The sequence below is a fragment of the Canis aureus genome, chromosome 10 (genome assembly GCF_053574225.1).
Source record: "Canis aureus isolate CA01 chromosome 10, VMU_Caureus_v.1.0, whole genome shotgun sequence".
Lineage (NCBI taxonomy): Eukaryota > Metazoa > Chordata > Mammalia > Carnivora > Canidae > Canis > Canis aureus.
Genome location: NC_135620.1, coordinates 57,800,334 through 57,811,871, shown reverse-complemented (window position 1 = coordinate 57,811,871; position 11,538 = coordinate 57,800,334). Strand labels below are relative to the sequence as shown.

At 42.7% G+C, this 11,538-nt stretch overlaps 1 protein-coding gene and 1 non-coding gene across 3 annotated transcripts in view; one reads left to right on the top strand and one right to left on the bottom strand.

Moving 5' to 3' along the window:
- Positions 1–1,015: 1,015 nt before the first annotated feature.
- The window catches only part of GALNT12 (polypeptide N-acetylgalactosaminyltransferase 12), a 38,559-nt gene continuing 28,036 nt past the window's right edge, over positions 1,016–11,538 (bottom strand). For both annotated transcript variants that reach the window (XM_077912665.1, XM_077912666.1), the window contains exons 7-10: positions 10,628–10,759; positions 4,926–5,039; positions 3,845–3,991; positions 1,016–1,442 (exon numbers count right to left, since the gene is read on the bottom strand). In XM_077912665.1, the coding sequence (XP_077768791.1) occupies positions 1,305–1,442; positions 3,845–3,991; positions 4,926–5,039; positions 10,628–10,759 (531 nt within the window). In that variant the 3' untranslated portion in view covers positions 1,016–1,304. The remainder of the gene's footprint in view (positions 1,443–3,844; positions 3,992–4,925; positions 5,040–10,627; positions 10,760–11,538) is intronic.
- LOC144322830 (U6 spliceosomal RNA) lies at positions 7,760–7,861 on the top strand. Its single transcript, XR_013388447.1, has one exon. It is a non-coding gene; the product is annotated as a U6 spliceosomal RNA (small nuclear RNA).

Below are 11,538 nucleotides of genomic sequence, written 5' to 3'. Positions count from 1 at the left end.
GAACCTGCTTCTTTCTCCCTCTGCCTGTCTATGCCTCTCCTTCTGTGTCTCTCATGAATAAGTAAAATCCTTTAAAAAAAAAAAAAAAAGAAATGTCAGTAGCAGCTGCTATAGCTCAGATATGAACACGGGTTTAAGGACCAAATATTATTAATGAACCAATTTGAAAACTGCATTTCACAGAACACATTAAACTTCCCCCTGATGCTAATGTGTAATTAAAACGTAAAATGACATAAATGTGTTTTAAAGTCACAGAGGTAATTACTGAAAGCAGCCAGCCATAGCGCAGTAGGCACTGTCAGAAGGCCACCCGTGTGTGCTGGAGACTGACAGTGGCTCCTTAAGTCATGCTGTTCCTTCGGGATTTCAGCTTTGGTTGGTCCTCTTTAGCTAACATAGTAATTCACTGGGGTATGGACTATGGTGGCGACACAGAACCAAATAGCATTCTTTATCTAAATAAATGTGGAGGGGCACTGGGTGGCTCAGCAGTTGAGCGTCTGCCTTCCGCTCAGGGTGTGATCCCGGGATCTGGGATCGAATCCCACATTGGGCTCCTGCAGGCAGCCTGCTTCTCCCTCTGCCTGTGTCTCTCATGAATAAATAAATAGATAAATAAATAAATAAATCTTGGAAAGAGAAAGAAGAAAGAAGAAAAAGGAGAAAGAAAGAAAGAAAGAAAGAAAGAAAGAAAGAAAGAAAGAAAGAAAGAAAGAAGAAAGAAAGAAAGAAAGAAAGAAAGAAAGAAGAAAGAAAGAAAGAAAGAAAGAAAGAAAGAAAGAAAGAAAGAAAATTTCAATGATATGAAATGATATGACTCAATACAAAGTTCCTAGTGTCCATCTGTCTACCCTGAGAAAAACCTAACCCAATGTTTGAGGTGTTAATGTTTATGCAGAGTACGCTACGTGAGTCTAATTTCCACACATGCTAGGAATCCTTGCAAATGCTGAAAACAGAATATTTAGTTTTTTGCTAGGAGTAACAGAAAGGCATGACAGTAGAACATACCTCTTGTTAGAAAAATATTTAAAGGTTTTTAATTCTCTGAATACCAAGAGTTAACATTTTATGATCACCCTTTGAAAACAGGGCACTTGGGAGCAATTTTGAAGTTTTCAAAATCAGTACAGAGCTTATTAAATCCAACATCACCTTCACAGATTGTAAAGTGACTTCCTTATCAAAGTAGAGCAGCCAGGTTTCAGGTGGGTCCGTCACTGTCGTCAGCCAAGTCTCTGCTGGGCAGAGTCCAGGGGCCTTCCGTACCTTCAGTGAGCTCCTGGTACAGTGACACTTCATTACATGTGTTCCTTGAAGAGCCATTTCTGATGTTCTGAGTCGATGCAGTCCCGCAAGAGTGGTACGAAACTGTCACTTAACGCCTTCCTCTCAGCCTGAACGCATTTTTTGGACTGTACGTGAAATAGAGAACCATCCTACAAGAGATAACCAACACTGGATGCTTAAGAGAAAGATAAATAATTCCCCCAGAAAATATCTTTTTCCTTAAAATGTGTTCTTAAGAGCTCAGGTGATTTTTGTCATTTCAGAGATAGTTTACTGAGCGCTAAGTGTCTGCCCTGTGCTAAGGGGACCCAGGACCACACGTGCATAGGGAAGGCCAGGTGGGTAACAGGTGCGCAGGCTCGCCTCTCCTGGAAGCTCCGCACCAGGGTCTCCAACTCCACGGTCAGGCCTGGTGGCGCCACCTGCTGGCCGCTCTGGGGACCTGTCAGACCCTCTGTCTCATTCCTACCTGTTACCTTCAGGGAAATCAGGATCAAAGATCCTTCATTAACCTCTCTCACTTCCCTTAGGTCAACTAATTCCATCCCTGGTGATGTCTTTCTCTTAGATTTTTTTTTAATTTCATTTATTTATTTATGAGAGACACAGAGAGAGGCAGAGACATAGGAAAAGAGAGAAGCAGACTCCTTGTGGGGAGCCTCATGTGGGACTTGATCCCGGGACTCCAGGATCATGACCTGAGCCAAAGACAGGTGGCTCAACCGCTGAGCCACCCAGGTGCTCAGATTTTTAAATGCAGAATCAGGAAACTTGGCTGTAGTCCCAGATCGGCCGGAGAACAGCTGGGTGAGGAGGCACGTCACCTGCGAGGACACGGGTTCTACAGGGACCGTGCCAATTTCCACAATCCCAAAAGATCACAGTCCTCTTTAATGCCTCCCTCTTCTCTTCTTTCTCCCAACTGTTGCTGGCTGCAGCAAGTCTCTCCCCAGTCCCGTAGTTTGTCTTTTCCCTCCACCTCTCTCTGCTGAAGCTGTACACCCCCAGGGAACTTAATCGTGGCCAAGGAGCAAATGGACACAACAAGTGATGTACCTGTTCTACAGAGAGAGAAACTTTGGGAATAAAATTATATGTAGAAGAATCTCAAAAATCTTAACTTTTGGGGATCCCTGGGTGGCCCAGTGGTTGAGCATCTGCCTTTGGCCCAGGGCGTGATCCTGGAGACCCAGGATCAAGTCCCATATCAGGCTCCCTGCATGGAGCCTGCTTCTCCCTCTGCCTATGTCTCTGCTTCTCTCTCTGTGTGTCTTTCATGAATAAATAAATAAAATCTTAAAAAAAAACAATAAAATCTTAACCTTCAAAACACTTAAAGGAGCTCGCAAGCTGCCTTCAGAGTACCATGAAAGGAAATGATTAAGTACAGCATCCCTTTTCCTCCCCTTCCAAGGAAACTTACTTTTCCTTAAATGGAAAATCTAAGATAAAATTTTAATGACATTTCAAACCAATTTTACGATTTCTAGCTTTCATTACTATTCCTTAAGGACTTACAAACAGGTTCTTGTTAGAAGAAAGAAGAGAAGGGGCCGGGGGTGGGGGTGGCAGAGAAACAGACCTGGGGAGTCTTCCCTCTTGTTTTTTATATCATGGATAGCACCATGGTGCAAGGCTTGTCCAGGAGCCTGCAGATTTCACTGCTAACCGTAATACTGTCTACAGGAAAATGTACTCCAGCTTCTAATCATACTTAGAATTAACCCATTTATAAGCAACAGAGACCAATCCTTCCATCCCTGGGGGGCAGGTTGGGAAAGAAAGCTTCCTATGGAGATGAAAGAGAACTAATTTTTTTCTTTTGAATTATTTTCTTTGGACTTCTTCCCTGCTTTTTAGTGAGTCAAAGGATTTGACAGATTCACGAGCCCCCTTACAGCTTATAACAAGTGTGGTGGGGCTAGCCTTTCAGGCCTGAAATAATACCCAGTCCCACACTTGATCTTAGCCAAAAGGCCAAGAGCGATAATACCCAGTTCCAAATCAACAATAACTTCTGATGGAGAGCCAACTCCCTCAGAGAGATGTTTTCTTAGTGATTATCCTGCAAGTAACAATTGATCTCTGCAGAGCCTCGTGGTTTCCGAGGATATTTCTGCTTCACATCTAATCCGCACTAGGGGTGGACAGGCTGCTACTACTGTTCCCATTTTACAGCTGGGAAAGACAAGGCCTTAAGAAATGGAGTAGCTTTTACCCGGGTCTAAGCTCACATCCTTACACTTTGGCTATTTGTTTCACTCATTTAAACCCCATTTCATCTTCAAATGTGTTTGCAACAGCTCGTCTTTCCATTACTGTGGCTACAGGTCTCGGGAGGGTGGGACTACTGGAGGGAAGCCAAAGCACTACTGATGCCTGGTGCTGATGCTGGATGCTGGACTCCAACCACGCTGGGGGAAGCCCCTGGTCTCCCCGTATGTGGCCACATCCCCAAGACAAGGACTATGCCAGGGGGCATGCTTTACTTTCACTCCCCCTTGGTGGCCCACGGGCCGACAGCAAGGAAGGCAGGAGACAGCTCGCTTACCTCTTGCAAGATGAACTTCTGATTCTCTGGGGTGATCTCCTGGCAGAGATGCATGACGAGAACATCCGTTCCTGCGTCCACAGCGATGCAGGCCTCTGGCTGGTGGGTGTTATAGCGTATTTCATTCTGGGACGTGTACTCAAAAAACTAAAAACAGAGAGGCCAACGAGCACCAGTTACTCTCTGATGTGGAAAGACGGAAATCGCTGGACAGGAACCTGAGGAGACTCCAGGCTAGAAGAAACTCAAATCGCACCCCTTTGTCTAGGTGTCTGACACCTCGTCTCCTATTTCCCCCATGGGGCCTGTCCTGATGGTTTATCTCCCTTCCTGGGCTGGGATCCTGTTCCAGTCTACAGACCTTCGAGGACTTGCTCCCCTGCTCAGCCTGAAGCTCAGCACTTCACCCAGACAGGCCTGCCCAGGCCACCAGCAATTGCCCTAAACACTGCTTTGCATGGCACTGTGCATCCAAACGTATAATTCTGTTTAAGCATTCATTCTAAGGAAGTTATTTGAAATACAGATCTATTGCTTTTTTTCTTCTTTTTTTTTTTTTCTGACAAGAAGTCAGTGGCAGGGTTACATACAATCACAAAGACAGGCAGGCAGGGACTCAGTTATAACTAAATAGTAATATAGCCGTATAAAGGATTATTAAGAGGCCATTAGAACTGATATTCTCAAAGGATGTCTAATAACACATGAAAAGTATGATGAAGTAGAAATAATGGGATAGAAAACATATAGACATTATGATAATAACTATATAAAACAATAATCCAAAGGCCTTGCCTACAAAAAGATGGAAAATAAGTATGTCTTCATTCTAATGGCAGTTGCTGGGTCCTGTCATTTTTTTACTGCTTCTATTTTTTTGTATTTTCCAAATGTTCTGCAATAAGCATATATTACCTTGATAATGCAAAAAAAAATCAAATGTTTAATTTTTTTTAAACAGAGAGATTTCCCCCTCATTTCCCTCTTCAAAGACCCATACCAATAGCCCTTGAGAAAAGATCCTCCTGCTGCCTGCTGCCCTTGGCCCAGGAATGTGAAGCTATAGAGAAGCAGCACCTACCTGGTTCTGACCCATTCCATGACAGATGTACAGAAGGACCTGGTATCCCACGACCTGGTTTTCATTGGGTGGGTTGTAGTCAAAGCAGTAATCTTTCAGTCCTTTGTTCTGGAGCTAAACAAAACATAAAGGTGGCATTTTGGTCCAGGTCCCGATTTATATGTAACACAGATCCCACCCCAGGCTCTGAGGGTAATCACTCCATCGGAGAGGAGTGCCTGCTTTAAGAACTGGACTCAATGGGCAGCCCGGGTGGCCCAGCGGTTTAGCACCACCTTCAGCCCAGGGCCTGATCCTGGAGACTCGGGATCGAGTCCCACGTCAGGCTCCCTGAATGGAGCCTGCTTCTCCCTCTGCCTCTCTCTCTCTCTCTCTGTTTCTCATGAATAAATAAATAAAATCTTAAAAAAAAAAACTGGACTCAATGGTAATAGCCTCTTACATTTTGAGTTTTGAAAACGCTTTCCCAGTCTATACTATAGGCAAGAATCATAACCTCAGTTTTCAGATGATAAATCTGAGTTGCAGAGAGTTTAACTCTTTTAAAAATATATTTTATTTATTTATTTGAAAGAGAGAGCACAAGGGGAGGGAAGGACAGAGAGAGAGGGAGAAGCAGACTCCCTACTGAGCAGGGAGCCCAGGACCCTGGGATCAAGATCTAGCAGAAGGCAGACACTTAACCTCTTAACCACTTAAGAGCCGAGTTACTCAGGTGTCCCAAGTTTAATTCTGTATGGCCTGAAAGCTTCTATCTCTCCAGTTCTCATTAGTGGAGCCTTATTGCTGCACTAGTCCAAGTATAACTGAGTTGTTGCCTCACACATGCACCTAGGCCTCCTGCGAGTGTGCAACTGCAAAAAGATATCCAGACTGAGAGACTCACCATGCCCCAGATCAGAAGTCCACCATTCTAGACCACAAAAACAACATAATACAGAGCCAATGCCTTGCCCAAGGTCACACAAGTGCAGACACCTGTGTCTGAATCCAGGCCCCCAGCTCCAAATTCAGTGCTCTCCCCATGACTCAACACTATCTAATCTAATGTCATCTCTAAGGTACCTTTTAGATCTAAAATGCTTCAAACATTCTAAGAGCAAAAAACCACGCTCCATCATCTTCCCTTTCAAAAGCCTCTAACAAAAGACACATAACTTTCCAAATCCCTTTCTGGAGAGTTCAAAGACTCCCTCAATGAACTCTGTGTGAACCCCACTCTTGCCCTGGCTCTTGTCTACCCTTGACTAGTCTGTTCCTGAAGATAAGATGCAGCCATATAGAAAGAAGGTTGCACAATCCACTAGCTTATAAAGCATAGACTTCCGTGTTCTTGAAGTCTCTGCTTTGTGAAGGAATCTGGGAACAGGAGATGTTTAAAATAATCAGAGCATCTCAGATTTGGAAGGGCTCAAATGTCATCTAGCAAAGTCTTGACCACCAAAGGACCTTGATCTTAAATGAGCTCCCTATGTTCAGAAAGATTTGAAAAGAAACCGCAAAAACATTAAAAGAGGTGGGAACCTCTAAAGATGAAAACTGAGATGAACTAAGGTAGCTGTATCAAGTTGGTGAGGTGTAGAAAAAAATGATATTAAATGACTTTAGAACATTCCGTTTTTTAGAACATCCCATATTTGATTACATTTCCTTAGTGAATTATGTTCTATAAACAAACAGATCTGCAAAGAAATCTTAAACTTCATTCAGTATTACACTGTCAATGGTAATGATGTGTGATTACTTTGAAACTACTTTAAATATAGTTTAAGATAAAGCAAATAAATAATATGCTAATATTTTTTGAAATTAAGATTTTCAGCATAAGAAAAAAGAAATATAAGTATAATATTAAAGAAGAAAAATTTTGTGAGATTGCATTTGAGTTTGAGCATGAGCTCATGATTTGTTTCTCAAAGATATGCAGTTCCTTTCTCTGCTTTCTGAAAAACTATAGTTCCATGCCCTCTCACATGGTCCCCACTGTTCACACGTGGCCACCAGGCACCTGAAATGTGATTAAGTCCACACTGAGATATGCTGTAAGTATAAAATACACAGTAGATTTCAAGATTCAGTATGCATTCAATAAATTTTTACAACAACTACCTGTTGAAATGATGATATTGGGGATATATTGAATTAGATAAAATGTATTATAAACTTCACTTGCTCATTTTAAAAATACGGTTTCTAAAAAATATTCCACTACTTATATGGCTAGCATTATGTTTCTGTTGTAGAGCGTGCTCTAGAGACAAAGACCACTGCTGGCATCCAGACTGTGGGCTCTGACCACTCTTCCCCACTCAAAGGGTCAGGGCTTCTGGGAGGGATGGCAGCAAATGTAGAAGATGAGTGTGGCCAGAATCAAGGAAAGAACAAAATATAAAGAGTCAAGATCACAGAAGCCAAAATAAAGAGATTTTCACTAGCCAAAGATGGGTAACCCAGTTAAGACAAACAACAACAACAACAAATGCACAACAGACTAATTGATCGAAGCACACTGGTCATATAAAAACCCCACTGGTTTACAGTGATGCTCAAGAAAAGAAAAAGCCAAAAAGCAAATGAGCCAACAAACAAAAACAACCCATTCAGTACAATTGGAGGCAGTTAGAGTGCCAACTCTTACTCTGAAAACAGGCAAATAGAAAAGACTTAAAAATGTGTTGTGCCCTTTCTGAATGAACTCAATTTCATGGACACCCAAATGTCCTGGTTAACAAGGGAATGTCCTTCTTTACAGAAGAATCTCAGCTAATAAAGCAGAAGAAATGAAAGCACTAGAAAGAGCACCATTTGGCAATGCCATTTAAAATATGGGTCTAGGGCTCGCTTCAGCAGCACATATGCTAAAACTGGAATGATATGGAGATCAGCATGGCCTCTGCACAAGGATGACATTTCTCTGTGAAGCCTTCCATATTTAAAAAGAAAAAAAAAGAAATACAAGTTTAGGTAAATGATTATCAACAGCCACCAAAAAAACACAAGAGAGAAGACTGAGGTGGCCCCTGATAGCCTGTCCAGGAGAGGCTCCTTGGACCCACTGATCAATCTTATCACCCGAGGCAGGACAACCAGAGGTGAGGTGCTCCTGCTATGACACAAGAGGAGCACAGAGCACGCCCATGAAGTGCTCTCGCCATAAACAGTTGATTCCAACTCCAATCAGACCTTTAGACCTAATTTCCATTTTCAGAACTATGAGTGAGAGAAGCACAATTTAAAAGACACCACAGGGAACCAATTATGTAACTCCAAGGGTGAGATGCTCTACGGGACAACAGATGCTGTTTTTCCAACAAGTATTCGCAAAAGGGCAGAAAATAAAGGGAAGAAATAGGAAGTTATTAACTTATTGATTTATTGTTAATAAGTTATTATTTTGGGTTTTGCTATTTGTGTTGGTGACTTCACTGTTCAAGTTATTAATAACAAAGACAAGACAAAAGACCTTAGGCCTTAGATGAAAGAGCCACGGGAGGAAAGACATGGCAGCCAAACACAACAGGTGGACTGGATTTGGATCCCAGTTGGAATGAGCCAACCACCCCAAGAAAGATGTGAAAAATCGGGCAGATCTGAGTAAAGAGGAGGTAGTAAAGGATATGAAGAAATGACAGCTCATTTGATTGTGTGTGATAATGGTCTGTGGTTCTGTAAGACAATGTCCATACAGACATGCAGGTGGCAGTGAACAGGACTGAAATGACAGGATGCCTGGACAAAGAAAAATATGAGAGGATGGAACAGAGGAGACAGAGAGCAAGACAGGCAAAATCATGATAATTCTAGAATCTCGGGGTCAGGGTTCCTTATACCATTTTCTCTGCTTGAACATTTTCACAGTGAAAATGGAATTTGCTGCATTAATGGTCTGCTTTGTATTTATTTTGTATGTGTATTTAATGTCCATCTCCCTAACTTCTAGAAGGTGGGATAGTGGTTGTCCTTTTGCCATCAAAACTCTGATGCCCAGGGCAGTGCCTAGCACAGGGTAAATTCCATGTAAATATTAAAGTCGGAATATTCTGAAAGTTCTTGATACACTTGAGGAGCACAAATACGTTGAGTAAGTGAAAATTTCATCAAAAGAGGCGGAGATTTAAAAACAATCAAGAGACCCTGCATATTAGGGAGATCGTTGTTGATGGTGTTTACTTTTTTTTTTTTTTTTTTTTTAAGATGCCTGAAGATGTAATTGGTTCTGATTTAGTTCATAGTTGTGGAGAACTTCTGTTCCATGCAATGTGCTCAGAATTCTCTCTCTCTCGCTCTCTTTTTAAAGTTTCAGGGATAGAGTTTAGTGATTCATCAGTTGTATACAACACCCAGTGCTCATTCCATCACATGCCCTCCTTAATGCCCATCACCCGGTTACCACATCCCCCCACCCACCTCCCCTCCAGCGACCCTCCATTTGTTTCCTATGATTAAGAGTCTCTTATAGAATCTCTCCTTCTGTTTTCATCTTACTTTATTTTTCCTTCCCTTCCCCTATGTTCTTGTTTTGTTTCTCAACTTCCACATGAGTGAAATCATATGGTATCTGTCTTTCTTTGATTGACTTATTTTGCTTAGCATAATATCCTCTAGGTCGTCCATCCACGTTGTTGCAAATGGCAAGATTTCATTCTTTCTGATGGCTGAGTAATATTCTATTGTACATATATGCCACATCTTCTTTATCCATTCATCTGTGGATGGACATCAGGGTTCTTTCCATAGTTGGGCTATTGTGGACATTGCTGCTATAAACATTGGGGTGCAAGTGCCCCTTCGAATCACTGTTTGTATCTGGATAAATACCCAGTAGTGCAATTGCTTGCTGGGTCACTGGGTAGCCCTATTTTTAACTTCTTGAGAAACTTCCACACTATCTTCCAGAGTGGCTGCACCAGTTTGCATTCCCACCAACCAGTGTAAGAGGGTTCCCCTTTCTTTGCATCCTCGCCAACATCTGTTGTTTCCTAGGATTTTGATGGATTCCTATCTTACATCTAGATCTTTGATCCATTTTGAGCTTATTTTTGTGTATAGTGTAAGAAAGTGGTCCAGTTTCATTCTTCTGCATGTGGCTGCCCAATTTTCCCAACACTATTTGTTGAAGAGACTGTCTTTTCTCCATTGAATATTCTTTCTGCTTTGTCGAAGATGAGTTGAACATAGAACATCCTGCTTTGTATCTATCAAAGGCTTCCAGAATGGAATACGGGCACCTCTGATCAACAAGACACAGCAGAGGAGACCTCCCTAAGTTGGTGTAGTTCCTCCCAAGAGCCTAGGCACTGGACATTTTAGTTGACTTCATCCCAGAAACATTTCTTTCAGGTTCTTTGAAATAACTTAAGTGGTTCTTCTTCCTCCACTACTGTCTTTATGAATCCCTGAGTTGGGAATTATTAACTGGTCCAGGCATTGAAGCCTGACAATTGGACATGGAAGCAAAAAGTAAGCCTAAGTTTCCTCATCTATAATACGAGACTTATACTCACCAATTTGGAGACGGCTTCTAGTGCTGACATTCTGGACCCAAGGTCCAAATGTGGGGAGAAGGAAAGACAGTGCATGAATGTGGGGAGGAGAGGGGCCACGAGGAAGGCTAGTAGTCCCTCGCCAAGGGGCATTCCCCAGCCAGGAGTTGTTGATCAGGAACCCCCTGCCTACCAGGGGCAGGGGCCCGCCTCGCTCACCATCCCGAAGAAGCCAGGCCTGTCTTCAGGCACGTGCAATTCTGGGTACACGTTCTCCAAGAACCACCTGAAGTCCTTACACTGGAGCTTTGCACGGAGCTGCTTCCTCTCTGTCACATCCCCAAAGGGTTCCTGAGAAAACAGCAAAAACGGTGAGTCCCTGCGGGTCACATACCTCCTATCAAAGTCCCATCTCCACGGATGCTCCCCTATTCAACAGCGTTTAAAGGACGCAATGTGTCTGGTGATGAAGTCAGGGAGCTGCAGTGCCCTGGGGCTGCACTGGATCCTTGGTCCCGGGGATTGGTGAGTGCATGATCACAGAGCAGCGAACATCAGCGGAGCACGTACCCCATGACGTTCTGAATTACTGTTGACCCCTGAGCATTCACTTTCAAACAAGGCTAAGTAGCCTCGATGTAATCACACTCACAGACCTTACGTGCTCAATATACTGAAGTCTGAATCTATACTTAACAGTGGTAAGCACAAAACGCTGTGAGGGTAAATACTTGTGAAAGGTTAGTTTTCTGGACAAAACCAATGATTCAGAACTTCCAAATAGCTGAATAAAAGCAAGCATCTGTTTAGCATGGCCACAGGAGCAATGCCAAGTGCTGACATATGACTGTCCCTGCACTATAATGTTAAAGCAGTTTACTTTGGGGCACCTGGGTGGCTCAGTCGGTTGGGCATCTGCCTTTGGCTCAGGTCATGATCCTGCGGTCCTACAATTGAGCCCAGAGTTGGGCTCCCTGCTCAGTGGCGAGACTGCTTCTCTCTCTTCCCACTACTTGTGCTCTCTCTTATCTTTCTCCCTCTCTCTCACATAAATAAATAAAATCTTAAAAAAGTATTAAAATTTGACAAGCTAAATATTTAAACAAAATGGTAATGATAGGAAAACATCT